Genomic DNA, 23,163 nt, shown 5'->3' on the forward strand with positions numbered 1-23,163 from the left:
TATTTGATTCTTTTTGTTTTAATTGAAAAGGGGATGGTTTTTTTTATCTCTGCTTCTTCTGCTTGGTTGTTTGTGTATAGGAAAGCTTCTGACTTTTGTGTGTTGATTTTATAACCTGCTACCTTGCTAAACTGGTGGATGGTTTGGCTTAAGCTTTTTAGTGCAGTGCTTTAACCCGCTGCTCCACCAGGGAGGGCCCAAATTGCTTCTTTTTAAATTTATTTTGTTGATTGGTTTATAGTTATGTTTCATGGATATTTTTTAAGGATTCTTATTTCTCCAAATAATATTACTGATTTTGAGGAGTTTTTTCCAAACAAAAAGTTGGCTACTTTATGGAGAGTTTAAGGAAATGCTTTTGAAAATTCATTATCCAGTATGCGCCTATGAAAGTTCATTGATATCATTTAGATCAGTACACTTTCTTTTCCCTTCTGTGGGAAAGTCTTACAGGAATTTTCACACCAAGACTTTTGAGTACTGTTTTTAGAGGATTCTTTCATCAACTTGGCACAGAAAGAAATGTCATCTTGACCTTGTTTCTGAAGGATATTTTAACCTCACTAATTAAGCAACCTCCACTGCTATTCAGTGAAGTTCTCTTGAGACTGAAGGGCCTTTGATTAGGGAAATTCCCTAATTGGGTAGGACCTCTCATCATAAAACAGTCATAACATGTTGATTATAGTTTTACCGTTAGGAATTCTATTGCTTAACACAAATGGATTATAATAAGAATTTGATTAACCTAAATCAATTTTAGCCTGGAGATATTTGGGACCATAGAAAAGATCAAGTCCCCTTGGCAATCCAAAAATCTCAGGAAAAACGATGAGTTTTTGATTCATGATAGCAAAAAGAAATATTGTACTATAGAATTTGGGTTTTCATACAATAACTATATTCCAATGATTACTAAGTCTAATACTTATTTTATATATATTTCTCAAGTTGCACTTAATAATTTTATTATGAAAACAGTAATACACAGAATTATATAATTAATTTCAATACACCTATCGACTGCCAGTATATTATCAATCTTGTGCCATCACATTTTTGTCTTCTGGGAAGATTTAAAGCAAATTACAGATAAATTATTTTTCTTAGAAACACTTAAGTATTAACTTCTATTAAGCTATTTTTATGCAATAACATGAGTAACAGCTAGAGATCCTGACTTATTAATACAACAAAAAAAATGGATATTATCATCATTATTAAAGCAGATATAAATTCCCAGAGATTTTGAGTGGTTAAAAAATCTCAGGTCCAGGCCCTCCCTGGAGGTGCAGTTGGTTAAAGTGCAGCACAGTAAGCTAGCAGCAGCCGCTTCAGTGTGAGTTCGATCCTTGGCCCCAGAGGTCACCCACGTGGTACAGCAGACCTCTCCTGTCTAGCCTGCTGTTCCTCTCTGCAGTGTACTTTGTTGATCTGCCGGTTCTGCTGCCTACTCTGTCTCTGGTGAATCCTCACTGCTCCTGTGCCTCTGGCCTGTACCTCAGTTCTGTATGAATAAATAAATAAATCTTTAAAAAAAATATCAGGTCCTCCTGAACAGTGACAATGGCTTTCAAGCCTGGGTATCTTGCAGATACTTAACTCAGTTGCACACGGCAGCATATTCGACCTTATCAAGAAAAAAGCTACTCCCTGGGTATTGACCTCCACTGCTCTGAGTATAGCCTCCCTTCCTTTGGTCTTGTAATACCTGGGGATCAACTGAAAAAGGTTGAGGGGAGACAGAGAAAAGTGGCCACTGGAGATTGTTTTAAATATGCCTTTTTATTATAATGTTTTAATATCTTAGGCCTTGCTGACCTTGGAGAAATTGACCTGGAGAAACCTTCTAGGCTTCTCTAGAGGCCTTCACCTAGCCTTCATCTAGAAGCAGTAGAGTTCCCCTGCACATGTTAACAACTAACCCAAAACTCACATTCTGTCCTTACTGAGATCTTATATTCTAGTCATCATCTTCCCATCTTAATCACCCTTAGACTACCAGATGACTGGGTACAGGCCAAATCCCTGGTCTCCATGGAAACTATTCCAGTGAAAATCTACCTACTCTGCTGCAAACATTTCTTCCCATGATACCAATGAAGGCTCTTGTCCACATTTCCCCCTCATCACCTTTGCCTCCTGACAGGCCATGGTGCTCCCTCCATGGCCAAGTGTGGTGTGTTGTCCTCCTCCTTTGGGGAATTGTGCTTATAGCAGCAAACTCTTTCCAATAGTTGTCATCTCCTGATCTGTTGGTCTCATCAGATCTGGAAAATGATAAGTCCTACATTTAAAAACAAGATGGACAAAGCTGAGTAAAATTTGGGGAGGCATACTATCAAGGCCTTCCTTCTGAAAGACATTGCAAACCTAGTTGGAAGTAGGTAAGGATTTAGGATTGGGTATCAAGTTGACAATCAAATTGTAGTAGAACAACCACTGGGGAGAAACAATGAAATCTACAGCACACCATAACATCATTGTTGAATAGCAACGGACAACCATTTAGTCCTCCTGTATGCTGGTTGAAATTGCAGGAGGAACTGTAACTTTTCTTAGGTAAGAATGTCATCTCAAATATTGTACATGTTCCCACAACTGTAGGAAAGCAGTGTTCTCTTGTAATCTTATCGACATTTCTTTCCATTGGCCACCATTCCTGCTGGGCTGGTCTTGTAATAGTCAATAGTGCAGGACTATTGATGTAGAGAAGTGAGGGTTTACCTCAAGTTGCTTTTTCTCTGAGTCCTCAGTTCTTGAGTTAGCTCTTGCATTTCCAGTTTTCTTTCCATTTTCAGCTTGAATTGTAGATATGTGGAGACCTTAGCACTAAGTCACATGAACAGGGTGAAGGAACTCACCCTCAGAACACAGGATATGGTAGGTGAAGCCTAAAGTGTAGGCTTTGTGATGTGAAAGTACTCATTCCCTTACTGTACTGATAATTTTTAGTAAAATATTCATTCATAGATCTTATCTCACAATAACAAGTTTTAGTGGACCATGAGTTAGTTGAATGTAGAACTGTCAATATAATAAATATTTAGTTAAGTAACTGGGAAATTTGTTACTTCCTTATGAAAAAAGTATATACTGGTTTATGCTTATTATAATTCTGACATGCTTGCTAGATTTTTCTTTCTGACTTTTACTTACATATGCACAAATATACTCAAACACCCACGAGTGTACATAGCACACCTCACATCCTAATTTTCTTTAAGCAATTGCTTTAAAAAAACCAAAAAAAAAAAACAACTCTTTAAATGAAGATGAATGGGGCAATGAACTGACAGACCTTGTATTTAAAGATCCCATAAAAATGCATTAATTAGAACATGAATTGACTTTGGAGTAATGTCCATATTGGAAACTATTATTTTAAAGAGGCATTTTATTATTTTGTACTGGTTCTGGGAAACATATGATTAAAGTTTAATTATTCAGTAATGAACTCACTTATCTAGGATCACGAACCCAGGACCCATGTGTCTTTGCTAACTATTAAAGTGACCTGGACATCATTAGGAAGATTCTTGAAGCAAATGATACTCAAAACAGAATCACTTGGAGGGCTTATTCACCCAGATGGCTAGGGCCTACCCTCAGAAGATCTGATATAACAGGTCCAGGTGAATCCCATGCATTTGTATTTTAACAAGTATCTGCTGATCTAGGAACCACATTTGGGAGCTGCTTCTTCAGCATAGCATTTCATACCAAAAAGGGACTGGTGGGAGCTTCCTGATTCCTCCAGACCAACTCACAATCTTGTGGCCTTTTCCCAAATAAACCACAATATTATTATTTTCTCTGTTCTCATACTAAGACCTGAAATTTTCTAGGGGGAATCTCCTAAAACACTTGCAAGTAGTAACCCAAGTTAGAAAAATAGATAAGAAATATAAACCAAGTAGCATCAACTTGAGAGTATATACACTAACACCTGCAATTCTGAATGTATTAAAGTAATCTGATAAATTTTATATAAACTGAGCAATTTGGGGATGAGGGACAGTCCCATATTCACATTCATTAAACATTTGTAAGAAATAACAACAAATAACAATTGATACGCTTACACTGCCATGGAATGCGTTTCTCCCATAATGTAGGTGTCATTAGCTCATATAAGATAGTGCCACTTCTGCAGTAAGTTGCCTTTTTTAAATTTTAAAAGATATTTATTTTATTATTTATGCATACAAGAATTGGGGTATAGGTCAGAGGTGTAGAGGTGATGGTGAAAGGATTCACCAGAGACAGAGTAGGGAACAGAACAGGCAGACTGACTGAAATACACTGCTGAGGGGAGCAGTGGGCAAGACAGGACAGTTCTGCTGCACCATGTGGGTCACCTCCCTGGCCAGGGATCAAACTCTTGCTGCAGTGGCTGTTGATAGCTTGATCGTAGTGAAGACTTTAACCCCTGCACCACCAGGGAAACCTCTAGGAAAAGTTTTTAACCATATATGCTGTTGTTGATTTTAGTGTATTGATATAGTTTATCCTCATCTATACTCAGGCTTTTGATGCTATTTGTGGGCATTCACAGAGGTGACACATTTGATTTTTCCGAGGTGTGTACCCAGCTGAGTGCCAACAAACCCTCTGCTTTCCTGCTTCAGTTCTCATACTATAAAGAACATCCCTTTCACAGTCTGGTTTATATCCTGATTTTCACACTTTTGTGCTTTTTATTGGTGATTTACCTATTTTATATTTGTTCTTTCTCGGTAACAGTAGTTACAATACTGCATTTGACTCAGAAATAAAGGACTCCACCTCTCAAGTGTTCCTTACACAACTCACCCACCACCAAGGCATTCATAGTCCTCCACCATACCCATTGCGCCACCCTCTCCCCTCCATCCTGCCCCTCCCACTCCAGTAGCCTCAGTTTCTACTACCCTGAATGCTCCTGATCTCTGATTTTGCTGTTTAAAATGACCCCCAAGCCACTGAAGTGCTGTCTAGTGTTTCTGTTGCCAGAAGGCTGTGAAGTGGCTTTTGAAGGAAACGTGGTTTAATTTTGTTCAAGCATAATTTGTAGTGCTATTTGGCCGTGAGTTCAATGTTAATGAATCAATAACATATCTGAAATAAGATGCCTTTAAATATACGAGACAAGGTGATCAGTTGACCGAAGTGCAATTTCCAGAGGGTTGTAGGAAGCTAACCCTGATTTCCCTTAGGAACAGTGACGGAATAGGTACGAATCCAGGGTTGGCAGCAGTTTTATAGAACATGGCTATCATGAATGAGTACAGATATGACTTGAATTTGCTGAGGATATCATGCTTAGTGAATTTTATTCATCTGTTGATTAAATTTACCAACTCATTTCATGCTATCAGCACTATATATTTATTCACTTCTCAAATAAGACATTAAAATGCAGACTTTCCATCATGAAAAAGTAAAAATATCACCTAGGTGACTTTTGAATCTCCTCATGTGCAGTGGACCAAGGAACATGGGATATTTCACTTTTTTTTTTTCTTTCCTTAGTCTCCACAAAATAGAAGTCTTTGGTTGCTTTGGTCTTACAGCCAGAAGTATAGACTCTCTGGCTCTGCGATGTCCACACTTACGGACCCTGAACATTGGGAGAGTCCCCAAGGTTTCTGAGGCCTGCCTGGTCAGGATCCTGAAGAACTTACCAGAAATGACTGCCCTCAATGTTGCTGCCCTTAAATTGGTGAGAACTCTTGGACTTATACAGATCTTTTCATTGTCCTTCATGATTTTATTTTTGTCAGAACAAACCTATTATTATTATTATTTTAAAATTATATTTATTTAGGTAATCACTATGTATATTTTAGGGGTTTAGGTTTATGCCTTTCGAAATGGGTGTTTTCACACCATACCAAAAATGTTCTACCATAGTCTCTTGCGTGCTCTGCCTTCTTTATTCTCACGCCTCAACTTTCTGACAGCCTCAGTCTTTAGTCAGATTTCAAGATTTGTTTTTACTTCTTCCTTTGCTTTGCTTAGTTGTTTTACATTCCACATGTGAGTAGATCATCCAGTATTTGAGTTTGTCTTATTTCCACATTTCATCCACATTGTCTCAGACATGATTTCATCTTTTTTCTTTCTTTTTTTTAAGTCTATGTATATACACATCTTCTAAATCCACTCATCTGTCCTTGGGCAGACATTTTGGCTATTGTAAATATCATTGCAGTGCACATAGGACTGCATATATCCCTTCAAATAAGTGTTTTTGTATTCTTTGAGTAGCTACCTAGGAGAGGAGTTGCTGGATCATATGGTAGATCTATGTTTAACATTTTAAGAGAAACCCCCATAGTATTTACTAGAGAGGCTAGACTAGTCTGCATTCCTGTCTACCAACAGTGTATAAGGTGTCTCTCTGCTCACATTCTTTCCAAAATTTGTTTTTTTCTGGTCTTTCTGATATGGGCCAATCTCACAGGTATAAGATGGTCTCTGGGGTTTTGTTTCCATTTCCTTGATGATAAATGGTGATGAGCATTTTATCATGTGACTGTTAACCATCTGTATGTCTTCTTTGGAGAAATGCCTTTGGCTCTTGTGCTCCTTTTTAATTGTTTTTTTTGTAGTGTTGTGTGGATATTAGCCTTTTGTGAATATGTACCACATCTTTTATAACATACATTTCCCCCCATTATTAGGCTGACTTTTTGTTTTAATGATAGTCTCTTTGGTTGGGCAGAAACTCGTTTTTAAATTTATTTATTTTTATATCATTCTTCATTTTGTACATTTTTTCATTTCGGTTGTCATCCCCATGGACTTTCCACCACCAGTTCACCCATGTGCTATCACCATAGCACATGTGCTCTTCCCACCTCACTTTTCATCCCATTCCCCTCTCCCTATTAATTTTGTCTCTGATTTATAGTTGTTTGTTGTTTTTCATCTTTACTTTATTACAATGGCTTTTTTTTTTGTTTCCTGGTCCCTTACTCTCCTACTATGAGTAAAACCATCTGCTATTTATCTTTCTGGCTTATTTCACTAAGCATAATCCCTTCCAGTTCCATCCATGTTGCTGCAAAAAGCATGAGTTTATCTTTTTGATTGCTGAGTAATATTCCATTGTGAATATGTACCACATCTTTTTAATCCAGTCATCTATATTTGGGCATTTGGCTTGATTCTACATCTTCCCTATTGTAAATAGAGCAGCAATAAACATGGGGGGGTTGCAGGTGTCCTTTTCAATCAATGTTTTTGTGTCCTTTGGGTAGATACCTAGGAGTGGGATTGCTGGGCCATATGGAAGCTCCATTTTTAGCAGTTTGAGAAACCTTCAAACAGCTTTCCATATTGGTTGTACCAGTTTGCATTCCCACCAGTAGTGTAGGAGAGTTTCTTTTTCTCTGCATCCTCACCACATAGACACTTTTTAATTTGGCAAATTCCCATTTATTTTCACTTTCGTTGTCCCCAGAGACATTCCTGAAGCCGATGTTGTGGAGTATTTTGACTTTTTTTCCCTTCCTATGCATTTTATGGTTTCTGTTCTTACAGTCATATCTTTGATCCTTTCTAATTTACTCTACATATATAGTGTGAAATAATTGTCTAGTTTCAAAAACTGTTATTCTTCAGTGTTTTTCTCATATTATCATGAAGTCATGTTCTGAAATATATGTTTAAAGGGGAGAAGAAACCATGTTTAAGAAGGTGTTTGCACACTGGATTATGACTACACAAAAGAAGCAGGAGGCACAAATAGGACTTCCCTGAGGAAACATTGCTATTTAGTTATGGATTAGGTACTGGATCTAAAAGTTGACCCATTAAGAAAATATTTGCACATCATACATCTGACAAAGTGCTGATATCCAAAATATAAAAACTAATGCAGATGAGCAAAAAAGACAGCAATGAACCCAATTTAAAAAATGGGCAAAATGCTATAAATAGTTACTTCTACAAAGAAGATACTTATATGCCACTAGGCTCATGATAAAATGCTCATTATCACTTATAACTAGGTAAATGCAGACTGAAACCACAATGAGATACTACTTCATACATGTGAGAATGTTACTAAAATGATTCATATTAAAAAGATCATAAATAGCAAGTGTTGATGAGGAAGTATGGAAAAAAGAATCATCTTACAGTGTTGGTGGTAATGTAGAGTGATCCAAACTCTATGGGAAGTAGTATTAAATTTTCTCAAACTTTAAAAATAAATCTACCATATGAACACATCAGGTACACTCCTAGGTTTCTACCCCCAAATGCAAAAATTCTAGTTCAAAGGAATATGTTTGCATCTATATTCATTGCAGCTTTGTTTGCATAACTAAGTTATGATAACGACCTAAGTGTCCAAGGATAAAGGAGTGGATCAGAAAAATGTGATATATATTTATACAATGGAATACTATTACAGCTATAACAAAAGATGAATTGTTGGCATTTGTGACAACATGGATGGAACTAGAAAGCACAATGTTAAGTAAAATAAGTCAGAAGGAAAAAGAAAAATATCAACTGTTTTCACTTTCATGTGGAAATATCAGACAAAACTAAACCTTATACATCTGACTGCAAAACTAAGGCAACCAGAAGGGGAGAGTGATGAGGTGGAGTGGTTGAGGGAGGGGGTCCAGTGGAGCATAGTAGAGGAATTCTTGGGACTTTGCTAGTGATCATAGTATAAAGACTGCATTTAAAGAGGTTTCAATACATAGCACCTAAAACGATGCAATGATATACACCAACTTTGCCTCCATAAACATAGTTGGAAGTAAGAGTTGATCCATTAACGGATCTTGCCATTCTTGTAATTGAACCAATGTAGTAGTTCAATAAAATTATTGAGCAAATAAGAGCTAATATTAATGGTAACAGTTATCATTTATTGAGCTCCTTTCATATACAAGGAACTATACAAGGCACTTGTTACACACATTATTTATTAACTTCTCTATGTGAAAAGTAGCATTATCTTTAATTTATAGAACAAGTTGCTGAGATTTTTGGAAGAACATCTTACACTTGTCATTCATTTTAGAATCTTTTGCTTATTCAACTTTATATTGTTAATTTGCGAACTTTCCTCACTTGCTGATTTTATTAATAGAGAACTTAGGCACTGTATCAGATGATATAACTCTTATCAATACAGTTCCTAACTTAAAATTTGAAAAAAAATATTGGTGTTGGAATCCACTGACTCTGGATCTGACTGTTAATATTTGCCATTTTCTTAGGGGAAGCCTGAAAAAGATGTTATAGTCCCAAACCCATGGTCTCTTTATTTGTGCAGAGGTCTGTGCTTGAAAATAAGTTCTCGTTTTTTCCCCCCTACATAGGTGAAGGATGGGATCGTCCATCTCATCGTGACTCACTGTCCTAAACTGGAGAGTCTTGTCCTTAGCTCCTGTTCTCAGGTGACTGATGTGAGCTTGGTGGAAATTAGCACCTATCTGAAAACCCTCAGGTACTTCCTCCTCTATGAGCATCCTCACCAGGCTCCAGTGAAATTTCTTACTGTACTTTAGACTATACCTTTTGTCTCTTGATTTTTCTTTAATTAAACCATCAGAAGAGTTTATACATGATTATTGATGAATAAAACAGGGAGGAATAGTCTCATGGTCTGTGATGTGTGAGAATTTGCTTAGCCCCAAATATTTTTTGAAAAGGAAATTTATATGATTTGAGCAACGCTGTAGCCATTCCGTATTACTAACTCACATTATCAACAAATGGTTCTACAGATTCTTCCTTTCACCATCAAACATAAGGAAAAACTAGGGTGGTGTTAAGCGGTAAGGGAGGCAGAGCAGTCATAAAGGAAATACCCTCCATGATGGAACCCCACGAACCAATGAATATTCCCTAGAGAATGGCATGGTTTGAAAGGGGATATTCTAAAAGTCTCTGTCACAGTACTATTTGATTAATTTAGCCACATCTCTTGATCCTTTTCTTTTCTATCTTTTAATAGAAAATTACAGAATTATAAAGATAATAAGGAACAATGTCATTTTTATATAGGTTGTTGTTATCCTCCATATTATTAACCTCCATTTGCCATTGCTACATAACAACTCCAGAGCTGAGTGGTCTAAAGTAGCCATTGCAGTAGACTCACCAATTCTGTGAATTTGGATAGGGCCTATAAAGAAAGCTTGTTTCTGGTATATAGTGATTGGGACCTCCATTTGGAAGACTCAAAGGTTGGGGTGACTTAATGGTTGCATCTAGAATAAGCTAGAGGCTCTACCACCTACACAGGGATGATTTAAATTTTGGATTCAGCCAATATTTTCAATTGGACAATGTACATTTGTTTCTCTGTATGTTTTGGGCCTCTTGGTGGCCTCAGGACACTAAAGCTTCTTATGTGGTAGTTCATGACTCTCACATGAATATGCCAGAAAACAGGGAAAGCTCTATCATACTGTACGAAATAGCTTTGGCATTCATGTACGATCCTTTCCTCTGTACCCTACTGATTGAAGCAGTGATAAATGCCCCTGGTTTCACAGAGGGCCCAGAGCACTCACCTAACAGTGGGTGCAATGCCAAAGAACTGTGTGGATATTTCAAAAAAATGGTCACTGTTCATGCTATAGTCGAGACATTCAAGAGTCTGAAAAGATCAATAACTTTTCATACAATTTCAAAAATTTCTGAGCTAAAGAAAATCTTAAGATCTTTTAATGTAAACATTTGTTTAAATAATGAGGATGTCAGGACGCAAAAAGTTGCTGTGACTTACCCACGCTTATGGAGCTGGAAGGTGGCAGATCCCCGGCCTTCTGATTAACAGGTACACATATCACATGAGTATTAGCAAATGAATACCATTCACTACAAACAGCTCCTTCCACCCCCTCCCTTTCTCTGTCTCAGAAAATAACTGAATCGCAAAGACACCAACAGAAGCATCCAAGACTGCACATAATACTGAAAACATGAGAGGCGAGAGTAATGGCTGGGAAGGCCCTCAATATGCCATCTCTAATAATATTGCCTTTGATTTGATTAGTGCTATCACAGCACACGTAAATGTAATCATTATAATAGCTTTAAATGTTAAGTCATTATTCCTATTTTTCCCAAGATAAATGGGAGCTCAAGGGAATTAAGTAGCTTGTTCAAACTTGTTAATTAGTAGGTAGCAGTGTAGACCTCAACATGGCATATCTTATGCTATATTTTTCCTGAGTGGGAAGCAACACAGGTAAAGTATGGTGAGTCATTGAAACAAACCCCAGAAGAGAAGACTCTGGGGGTGATTTTTGTCTTAGAAGATTGAAGGGTTGTAAACTGACTCCACAAGGTGAGTTTACAGATGGAGGAAGATATTAATAAAATAAAATATAAGTAATAAAAGGTAACAACATTGTTACTATTGTAATACTATTATTACCATTACTCTTGTGTCTGTGTAGATGTTCTTTATATAAGCTCTTCTCTATTATGAAAATTGAAGTTATGTTCATGTCTGTACAAATACAACAATGGTACCTCAGATATGTTTTCATTTAGAAAATTTTGATAATTTAAAAAGCTTGAATGAAACCTGAAAAAATATTTGAGCTTTATTTGAACTCTGCTCATAGAAATCTTACTTACATTATCTTCAATGGTTTTCAAGGCAATGCTCATAATAAGAAATTCCATAAAAATCTAAGTTAGGCTAAACGTGTAGAAACTTAGAGCTCACAGTACTTAACAAAGTAGATGTGGTGAGTGTAGAAGGCAGAACTCTTTCTCTGTTTAAGAAAGTGAGACTTTCTTAAAGTCAAATCGCAGTTCACAAGGCGATTTGAATTGCATTGGTACGTCTTTTTTGTAACAGCCAACTCCATTTAACTATCCCCTCAGTTAGTGTGCTACATGTGAAGTTAGTGTTTCTTCACATTGAAGCACCAACTCTTATTCTATTAACAGTTGGAGAGGGAGGTTTATTGTGTGAAGTCCCTACTAACTTAGTTTCATTTAAATTCTACAGGTATCTTGATGTGAGTGGATGCCGACAGGTAACCAATGCAGGAATCCATGCATTGGCACGAAGCTGCCACCAGCTCAAGTGTCTGGACCTGAGCTCTACAGGGATAAATAAAAGAGGGTAGGATATTTGTAGGTTAACCTTCTTTATGAAGTTGCTTAGGAAAATGAATCACAAGCTAATTATCCATTTTGGTTTATCATTTTTATGAACACCCTGTGACTATGATATGAAAGGCCAGGAGGAATATAGATATTCCTGAAAGAGAGATTATATAAATTTATTTATGAATGTAATAAAATGTGAAATATATTGACATTTGTATAAATGATAAATTAAAATACTATAAATGAAGTGTGATATTTATGTCATTCCAAATTAAAATATAAATGGGGGTGACTTTTCTAATCACTTGAGGAGAAGTTATTTATCAGGAGGGACATAAAAATAATATAGTGTCCATAGTGTTGGGTATGAACTGCTCCAGAAATCTAGAATTTAAATGTAGCCATATACCTTGAGTTCTTATATAAGCCATCCCTTCCTCATTTATAGAAAATCTACTTTCTTCCTGTTTGTCCTTCTTGCTCAATCTTCCTGGAACCTGGAGTCTTTAATATCCACAGAGGAGTGTCTGTCCAGCTTCCTCCAAATAAAAGCACTGGGAACTTCTAAATGCACTACTGCTGTTGTGTCCTTCTACCCAAGGGGCAATGTGAAGACCCATTTTCAATTCCCAGGACTCCCTGCTGCAGTGATGCTTATGGGTCCAGGTGTCCATTGAAACCAACTAGGTTGAAGACACATTGTCTTATAGCAGCATATAAGTTTTAGTTGTGCATCATTGTATATCAACTGTATAACCAACATACAGTTCACCACTAAAAGTCTAATTCTCTCTCTCACCATGTAATTTAACAAATATAATTCTTGAGCCCTAAGAACTCATTCTCCTTATTCTTTTATTATTGTGCCTGTTTAGTACTCTAGTGGGTGAGCTTTAGATCATTCCCAGTTGCTTGCTTACAGCATCTCCTCTGTTAAACATAGAGGAGGTCTTGGTTTGGAATCTTGGTTGGAGAGTGTGAAGGGTCATACTTGCATCATTAAGTACCGTTTGAAGTTTCGCTTTTTTTTTAATTTTTTATTTTACAAAAGTTTATTTTTACATCATTTTGTACATTTTTTTTTCCATCTCAATTGAAATCCCCGCTGGTTTCCCATCACCAAGTCACCCGTGTGCCATCACCATAATCCCATGCATTTCCCTCCCCCCTCAACCCCCGTTTTTGATCCCATTCCCTACTCCATCCCCACAAAATGTCTCTGGTATATGGCTGTTCATTATTTTTATTATTTTCTCGCCTGGTCCATTATACTCCTGCTATGAATGAAACCATCCGGTATTTTTCTTTCTCTTTCTGGCTTATCTCACTAAGCATGATCTTTTCCAGTTCCATCCAAGTTGCTGCAAAAGACATGTGTTTCTCTTTTTTGGTTGCTGAGTAATATTCCACTGTATATATGTACCACATCTTTTTTATCCAGTCATCTACTTTTGGGCATTTGGGCTGTTTCCATGTTTTTCCAATTGTAAATAAAGCACCAATAAACATGGGGGTACAGGTATCTTTTTCAATCAGTGTTTTTGTGTCTTTTGGGTAGATACCCAGGAGTGAGATTGCTGGGTCATAGGGAAGCTCCATGTTTAGAAGTTTTGCTATTTTTTAAAATGAGCTTAGATCACTTTGTCTCATAAACATTGAGATTTTATTTTTGCAAAATAATAATGGTTCAGAACAACTGAATTTATAGAGAATAGACTTTATATTATAAGAAATCAGTGGAACCCTGTTTCTGGTTATCATTATTATTACTATTTTTAGTTTAAAGTGGGAAGGCATAATAATACTGTGATTCATGGGAAGCAATAATGCTTTCCTGGAAATATTAAGTGATGTTCTTGTACCTATTGTTGTTAGTATTAGTCTTTTTAAAATTTCAAATAAAAGGCTTTTGTGCTTAGGTCTTCATTCCATGGAACCACAAATCTATATTCCTTCATTCCTGGAATAGATAGAACAATCAGCACAGTTCCTGTTATTTAATTTGTTTGGTATATTTTAAATATGTCCTAAATTCAAAATTATTATGTTGAGTTGTTTCACAGTGAGGGATAGGAAAAAATATCCCTGTTATGCATGAAAAATCTAAATGGCATACAGATCCTTTGAAGATGAAAGAGACTGATGGAGCTTTAAGAGTGGGTGGATTTATGCAAAAGGATTTAGCTTCAGGTGGTCCTTGAAGGACTGGTAGGATTTCAATGGACAGACAAAAAGGAACATTTAACAAGAGCAAATCCTTCCATTGGTGATATAGTTTAACCATTTTCCTTTATTACAAATCCATCACAGAGGTCCTTACATGCTTGGCCTACTCACAGTCCTGCCAAGAGATTTGGACAGGTGTAAAAAATCTCCACAGTGTAGAGGGTTGGGGGGAATTTTTTGAAGTCAGGAAGCTACCTGAAAACTTTCCAAGTTAGTTACCACAGGATGGGTAGAAACTAGACAATTGTAGTCATTTGCCTGTTTGCTTTTTAAATGATCTATCAACTAAAAATAGTTATTACAACTTTAATGTTTTATTTAAAATACTTATTTAAGATCCTATAGGATATATTTGATTTTGTCTCTTTGTTGTGATCAAATGCAAACTAAATCTTGGAACGGCTGTAATATTTACTGTCTGGACTTTTTTTTTAAGATTTATTTATTTATGCATACAGATGGGGTACAAGCTAGAGGTTCAGGGGAGGTGAGAGAATTCACCAGAGAATTCAGGAGCAGAACAGGTAAACTGACGAATTACACTGCTATGGGGAGCAGTGGGTTGGTCAGGAGAGATCTGCCACGCCATGTGGATCACCTTGGGGACCGGAATCAAACTCACGCGAAGTGGCTGTGGCTAGCTTGCAGTGCTGCGTCCTAACCCATTGTGTTACCAGGTAGGGCCCTGTCTGGACCTTTAAAAAGAAATGTGTCAATACTGATTTAGGCTCTTCATAAGTAAAACAGTTTTGGTTTAGTGTAGTGAAAATGAGATATGGCACTCTAGCGATACACTTACATTTGGATAATCCTAAACTTTTGCATTTGTTTGTTTTCCATCCAAACTTATACCATGTTTGATGCATATTTTTTTCATAAAGATTATTTTAATAGTTGCTCGCTTTTCTATATAAATGTGATGTCATTTACTCAATATTATCATTTGGTTGAACATTATGATTGCTTCTAACTTGGCTTAGAAGAAATAACATAAATACATAAATATTTGTCCAAGGGTATTGTTTTATGAAAAGACTTCCTTGATTTATTGAGTATATTTTAAGGTAGAATATATAAATATATATAAAAATATATGTGATTTAAAGTTTGCTACAATGACAATCACATATAAGTTCTTAAACTTATCTCTTACTCTAGAGATAACATATGAGACAATTACTTACTGGCTTGGGAAAATCACGCAAAGCCCTTTATGGTTGCTTTAGCATGTAAACCATTAATGTTCTAGAAGAAATAGTGTTTTCCCCGCTGAATAATGGTGTATATATTATGATATTGAAAATAGATCTCAGTGGAGAAAAGTAGAATCATATTCAATAAACATGATTTCAAACAACCAAATATTTCCCACTTATTTACTACAGATAAATAGACCTATACTTGAAGATCACTGAGTCTTTGAGCTTTTATATTAGATTTACGGAACGGGCCTGCTTTTGTCCATTTTCGAATTGGCCATTGATACTTCCCAATTCTGTCCATTATCACCTTCATAATTTATTTAGCACTTGGTAGATCAAATAAACTTATCAGAGTTCTACTAAGTTTTATATGAGAAAAAAGGAATCAGTCGAAACAAACAGAAAGGAAGACACAATTTACTTGATTAAGTTCTTGAAAGTTGGTTTTAATTTAGGATCAACTTGCTACTTATGCTGAGGCCCTGTTGCACATAGAAGTTCCGTCTGTCTTTGTCATCTTTCTTTTTGCTTTCATTTATGATGATCTGGATATGATTATGATTATGATCCTTTGATCAGTTTAATATGTTCATTTTAATTTAAAGTATAAATATCTGATGGAAATACAATGAATAAAAAAGCAAATATGTCAGAGCTAATGACAAAGACACAGAGGTTTACTACTGATTAATCCTTCCGAGACAAAAAGTAGTTTCCTTGGGTGACACAGAGCAAGACTTTCTGGTTAAAGTGTTGTAAAATCAGTTTTTCTTGGGTTACTGAAAGCAAAGGACTTCGATGATTGACAGAGAAGTCAGGATAATTCCCTAGTTAGGAGATTTCTTCCATTTTAGGAGGGGACTATATCTCTAATTGTACTGAAATGCAATAGAGGCTCCAGAAAGCTAGAGCCTCCGGGAGGACAGAAATTGCCACTGGGCAGAAGGAAGGTACATTTTTCATTCTGGCTTGTTTCTAAAGGCCACCGTCACACTCATTAACACATAGAGAAGAGAATGAACACAGGCTGATGAGCTTATTTTGATGTATTTTCTGTATCTTACTGACTTAGATTCTGGGCAGTGTGTGTGTGTGTGTGTGTGTGTGTGTGTGTGTGTGTGTGTGTGTTTCCTGGTAACTACAGCAATGGCAATATCACCAGCTTTGTTGGTTCTCCTGGCCCTTTCTTATGGGATTATCTGCTTCATGTCTTTTCCTCAGTGTCTTCCATTTATATTTTACCTTCACTTCTTAAAGAAAACATTCATTTGATTTAAATGTGATCTCACAACTAGTTACATTGCACTATTACTGCACCTCAGCCAGTGTTGTAGCAGTTTATAGGGAGGTAAACGAACTGACAAATACATGACAAGAATTTGGACACTGAGGTCTTCTTGTTTTGTTACAACTGGGAGAAGAACCTGTTCTAATTTAGCAGTTTGGCTCTATTACAAGAGGAAAGTATTGTTCCAGTTTCAAAGTGAGGGGGAGGTTTACCACGGCTGAGGACTTTGAGAGAGAAGTGTTGCAGCCCTATAACACATGCCCGTAGGCTGCCGTCCTCACAGGTGTATTTGTTTTATTTGTTTTTAATAATTTTTGAAAAAGATTTATTTATTTATGCAGAACCTGGGTACAGGCCAGAGGTATAAGGGCAGTAAAAATTTTCACCAGAGACAGAGTGGGGAGCAGAACAGGCAGACTGATGAAGTACACTGCTGAGGGGAGCAGTGGGTGGGTCAGGAGAGGACTGCTGCACCATGTGGGTCACTTCCTTGGCTGGGGTTCCAACTGTGAACTCAAGCTGAAGAAGCGGGGGCCAGCTTCATAGTGCTGCACTTTAACCCTTTGTGCCACCAGGGAAGGCCCAAATTTGATTTTAAAAGAAAACACAATTTGTGCAAGCACCATTCCTGTACTCATGAAAATACATACAGAAACTTGTTTTTGCAATCTGTGACATCACCTAAGTATCTCATCGACCAGAAATGAACTGGAGCAGTTATACAAAGTCTAATTCAGTCAGGTACATTCATTTACGAATAAGCTGCAAGGCATAGTGGGTGGATTCTTTTTATTGGTGAAGTAATTGCATTTCTAATTAAAATATTCAGGAAATAGAGAAACTCAAGAATTTGAAGAAAATAAGCCACCCCTTCAACAAATATTGAAAGGAGCTTACACATCTAAAGTGGAAGAAAGGAACAAACACAAACAGCTAGATAAGGAAATGGATGGACCTACACAAATTAAGAGTAAAAGGTCAATAACAGACTATCACACACCAAAAATTACTTTAAATGTAAATGGACTGAACTCACCAATTAAAAGACACAGGTATCACACTTTCAGACTTTAGATTATAAAGCCACAATAGTTAAAACAGCCTAAAATAATACTGGAACAAAAACAGACACAGGGACCAATAGAAATGGAGTTGAGAGCCCAGAAATAAACCCACACATACATGAACATTTAATCCATTACAAAAGAGCCAAGAACATATTCTGCAATGGGAAAGCCTCTTCAGTAAATGGAGCTGGACATGCATGCAAAAGAATGAAATCAGACCACGATTTTATATCATACACAAAAATCAGTTCAAAATGGACAAAAGATTGAGATGTCAAACCTAAAGCCAAAAACGAAAATATGGGCAAAACATTTCATGTAAGATGTGCAGGATCTCTAGCGGGAGTCACTGTTGATAGTGTGTAGCCTAACTACACTCTGGGTCTACCACCTGGGAAACAGAGCTCCTCGTATTTAAGGTTTAAGTTGGAAAGCTACTTTGCCTTTAATGTTAGCACAGCCAAATCTATATATGAGACTCCCTTATGTTCCTGTTTATACTCTTCTGAAATTGATGACTGTTCACTTACGCAATAGGTTGAGGAAATGGGATCTGTTTAATACAGACTACTCCTTTGTGTTTTTCTTGCTATTTTCTACTCTCAGATGTCTTTCTACACAGCACAGTTTTTGCACTGAAACCTGATAACTAGTGTACAGAAAAGTTTAAAATGAACTAGATTAACACTATTTGAAGGCAAAGATAGGATATTGAACATGGATTTTGTTTAGCTAGCTAGATAAAATTGCTTTTAGGAAATCCAACCAGAAGGTCAGTTTTAAGTGTTGTTTCAGAGCTTTGTGACATTTCTGCCTGTAGATTTATTTCTCATAGTCCGTTTCTTAAGAGTATAATTTGTTTAGGTTGGTTCAATCATTGAGAATGATTTTTGGGCATCAGTATATTTTTTTAATCATTATGTTGTAGGTGAATCGAATATGTGCCTTAGGCTGCAAACCACTGTTTGATGTCAGTTATTCTCAAATTTTAGTTGCATCAGAGTCAACTAGAAGACCTATTAAGGCAGTTTGGTGAGTCCTATCCCCGGGGTTTCTGCATCAGGATGACCCTTAAATTTCTAGAAGTTTCCCAAGAGATGCTGGTGCTACGGGTCCGGGAACTACCCTGGGAGAACTAGTGACCTAGGTTATACAGAGATCCTTTCTTCAGGAAGAGGCCTTTTCACATGTGAGATCCAAGTAAATATTTGCTTAAGGTAATCAAATTTAGGGCGGAGCTTATGCTTTCATGTCCCTTTCTATTCTTTTACCTCTTGGGCTTCCGCTCCCTCTCACATGGTCATTGTTAACTCAGCCTCTTTTTCTAGGTTGCTTGTGGACAAAATAAACTTCAGTAAAAATATCCCCAGGAACTCAAGGAAGGACTTGCAGCACAGCAAAGACAAGTCTTTCAACTGTCTGAGCTATAACCCTTCACTTCATGGAATCCAGCATCTCTTGATTATTCTCTTGTCTCTGTCTTCTCTGTCTTCTTCACCCACCTGTCAGGAGGAAGGAAAATTCATTCCCACTCTTGGAAAGTGGCAGAGTTTTCACGTGTTATATTCTTTTGTTTCTACACGATTCTGTCAAGGTATTACCCCAAATAAACATGGTTCCCATCTGGGAGTAATTCTGATGTCAGATGTTAAGTTGATGATTACTTTTACATTATTATTAAATAGACATTAAAATGATAGTTCTGTAGTAACTATTTGCCTTCATCTATTATTACCATTTCTCTAAGAAGTTCAAAATGAAATTCTGACATTTTTAGGTCTTTACTTCTGTCATCGTTAATTTTTGGTTTGATTGTTATTGTCTGGAAAATGTATTTGATGTGTTCATTGTATGCATCTATTCTCAGAAGTTCCATTTGCAGTCTCAGTCTGGTTGGCAAGTGGTAGGTGAGGAGGCATGAGGTGGGGTTACTGGATATACAAGGCCAAAATCAAGTTGAGGTTTAAATTTTTGAAAACTTTATAAAAAATACATTTAACTAATTTAACTGATAACTTTGCATCCTTTTTCTCTTTTCTAGAGTTTGTTTATTGGCTAATTACTGTCATATTAATTTGGAATGTGTGAAACTCAGTTTCTGTATGAATGTCACCCTGGATGCTATTAAGAAACTTTGTAAAAACTGCAAACGGTATGAGAACATTCTTTTTGCCTATCTGTCTCTCTTTCTATTTTAGATGTCATAAAACAAAGAAGAAATTTGATATTGATATTTATATTTCTCATGGTTGTTTCCAACCGTTCCAATAAACATTAAATTTTTTACAAAAAGTAGCTCCTAGTAACTTTACTTATATGAAACCAGTGATGTCTCCAGTAGTTGAAAATCATGTTTCCTTTGTACCTTGAAACTCAGAAAAAGTTCAGAAAAAATATTTGTAAGGACTTAAATATTTTTAGTTCTGCTAGCTTTTGTCCTTGGAGTGTCATTAATTAGAATTATAAAAAGAAAGTATTTAAGGAGTTATCAGAGTTCAAGTTCCATATTTGAGAATTACTTAATTAGTCTTAGTCCATTCGGTAAAAATTGAGCTTTTTGAATAAAGTCAAAGATTTTTATAATGAATTACTGTTTGATGAATTGAGGAAATTTGTAGAACAATCATGCGATCTGGGTCCTAGACTTTTTAAAGTTTCAAAACAAATGAAATAATAAACAATCTGAAGAAGTTCAGTTTGATTTACAAATTGTAAATACTTTATAAAAATTAATTAAAGTAATAATTTGCTTACTACTGGAAAACATGAATTAAGAACTTAAAGATACAATAAAACCTACATCGTTAAAAAAATAAACTCTGACAATAATTGTGCTTAGGGGCATAGAATTCTGTCTTTGACTACCTCACTGTACAGTGCAAATGTGAGACCTTTCTTTTTCCATTTTCTTTTCTTTTTATTCACCCATTTTCTATAACATTAAAGACTTGCAAATTAAGGAATACATGTAACATTATTAGAAATCGTGATTCTGTATTTCCAATTACTACATTCGAAATAGTGTCCTATTAAAAAATACATAAAAAAATTAATGTCCTAGTTCATTGCTAAGCTGAGACTCTAGGGTATTGTGAAAAGAGTCTTATTTGAATAACCAATCCTTTGAATACTGAGTTATATAATGCCTTCCAGAGGAATAGGAATGGTTATAGAATTTTATAGATCTCCTTCTGACTGATCTACTTGTCTCATTTTGTACTTTGGGGAACAGGAGCTTTAATCTTTTTTTAGACTAGAGAAAGATTAATATTTTAACATCTCCTCATATTATAGAATTGGGAAATGCTTTCATGTCACATAGAAATGTACACTTCTCCATTATTTTGAATGAATATAAATGTATCTCTGATCTAGCAATGCTCTCCCTAGAGCTAAAAGTAATTTTTGAGTGTTTGAGATCAATTTCATAGGCTTCCCTAGGAAGAACTCCATTGTGGTTTTAGAACTTGATCTGTCTGTTGTTAGAAGATAGGTTTCAGAAAAAGTGAGTGGTTTCTAAGCAGATCTATAATAAATGGTAAATACATAGCAAAGAAATGTTGATATAATTAGTACAATATTACCAAAATTAATGAATGTAACCAATAGTTGTCTATAGTCTATTAATCCTTACTACTTTCTAAAAGGTTTTCTAAAAGAGTTTTTGTGATTAAAAATGCATTGTGAGTGCATGCACACACACACACACATACACATACACACACCTGGGCAATTTAAAATTATGCTGATTATTTTTTTTTTACCAAAGCAAAAAAAAACTGGATCAGAGATCAGCTAGAGAAAGAGGGAAATGGAACTGAGGTCAAGCTATTATTTTAATTTAATGCTAATATAAGTTGGAATTTGTTGGCAAGTAAGGGCAGAAACACCATAAACTTTTACCTTTTAAGAGGACAGGTGGAAGTTTGTCATTAAAGACAAAATGAATACATTCTACAACGAATTTATTATGTACTTTTATAATACTCAAAAACTGAAAAATTATAAAATTGCACAAGATTTTGCAGATGCTGGACAGTTGATATTTCCTTAAAAAAATATTTAGGAGTTACCATTAATAGAATTTCCACAGTCTTTATGCATCTTAACACCATCCCCCTTTTGTAATTTCATTATTTTCCATTTAAATTGAAGAATTATGTTTCTGTTAGATTTGAAGATTTTTTTTTGAGGTGCTGTAAGTAGATGACTGGCCTGAAAATGAGGAGATTCTTTGCAATTGTATTAAATCAATGTATGCTATGAGAATAAGTGAAATGCCCTTTTCTCACATTATATAGAAAAGAATGACCAAAGTTTTGCGGAAGGGATCAGAACATAAATATCTTAGGTGTTGTAGGCATTGTGTATTTTACAATTACTCCTGAAAGTGAATGACAGGTGTTCCGATGGAGCTTTATTTATAGCTGTCTTTCTCATGATAGGGCTCAACGCTCTTTCCTTTAGAATGTAATTGACCTTAGCCTTCAGATAACTTAATCATCTCCCTACTACAAATACTAAAAATATACTTGTTATCCTCAAGTATATTTCTTCTTTGAGCAACAAAGTAGTAATCAAAGCCAGTTTAAGAACTTTTCATGAATTGAAAGGTTAATAGTGCTTAAAATCTAGGCTCAATGGTTTCCATGCCGTATAATATGTGGTTTTCCCATTTTTCTTTTTTTTAAGATTGAAGATTCTCCATCTCTATGGCTGCACCATCACTTCTGGCTTGTGCAAAATAAAAGAAGCTTACAAAAGAGTCAAAATATTTCATGACATTTCAGCCTTTACCCGTTAACAGTTAAAGGAAATTGGAATTTTAAGCAACAAAGACTTTCAAGATATTCATAATTAAATATGCCCAGAAATTTTACAAATTAAAAGGAAGTATTGAATTTAGATGGAGATAACCAAGGGATAATCTCATGTGAAATATTTTGTCATTCTTTACAAAATGAATGGGTTTTATGTGCCAAATACTCCCATCCCAAACAATGATAGTTTAAAAAGTGTGAAATTTAAAATGGGGGGTGTTTTCTTGCTTATTAGTATTATTGTTTGTGATGCATTTAAACTTTTACTTAAAATTACTAGATGGCACTGTGCAATCTAATTTTCTTTTGAATTCAGTGTAGCATGAGAGAACAATAAATCAGATAATTCTAAAAGGAATATTTTCTTCTGTATCCCATAAATATTTAATTATGCACCATGCTTTATATACTGTAGCAGTGTCAAATGTGGTGTTATTTCTGCAGCACTTCTGTCAGAGCATTGCACTGAC

General features: G+C 35.8%; 1 protein-coding gene across 1 annotated transcript in view; it reads left to right on the forward strand.

The window, feature by feature from the left end:
* Positions 1-22,652, forward strand: part of LOC105853282 — a 100,094-nt gene extending 77,442 nt beyond the window's left edge. The window contains exons 8-13 of the mRNA XM_012721244.1: positions 5,515-5,704; positions 9,333-9,460; positions 11,987-12,103; positions 19,202-19,467; positions 19,915-20,025; positions 22,566-22,652. Coding sequence (XP_012576698.1) covers positions 5,515-5,704; positions 9,333-9,460; positions 11,987-12,103; positions 19,202-19,467; positions 19,915-19,961 — 748 coding nt within the window. The 3' untranslated portion in view covers positions 19,962-20,025; positions 22,566-22,652. The remainder of the gene's footprint in view (positions 1-5,514; positions 5,705-9,332; positions 9,461-11,986; positions 12,104-19,201; positions 19,468-19,914; positions 20,026-22,565) is intronic.
* The last annotated feature ends 511 nt before the right edge of the window (positions 22,653-23,163 follow it).

This window comes from Condylura cristata, unplaced genomic scaffold (genome assembly GCF_000260355.1).
Source record: "Condylura cristata isolate star-nosed mole 26May11 unplaced genomic scaffold, ConCri1.0 scaffold00006, whole genome shotgun sequence".
NCBI lineage: Eukaryota > Metazoa > Chordata > Mammalia > Eulipotyphla > Talpidae > Condylura > Condylura cristata.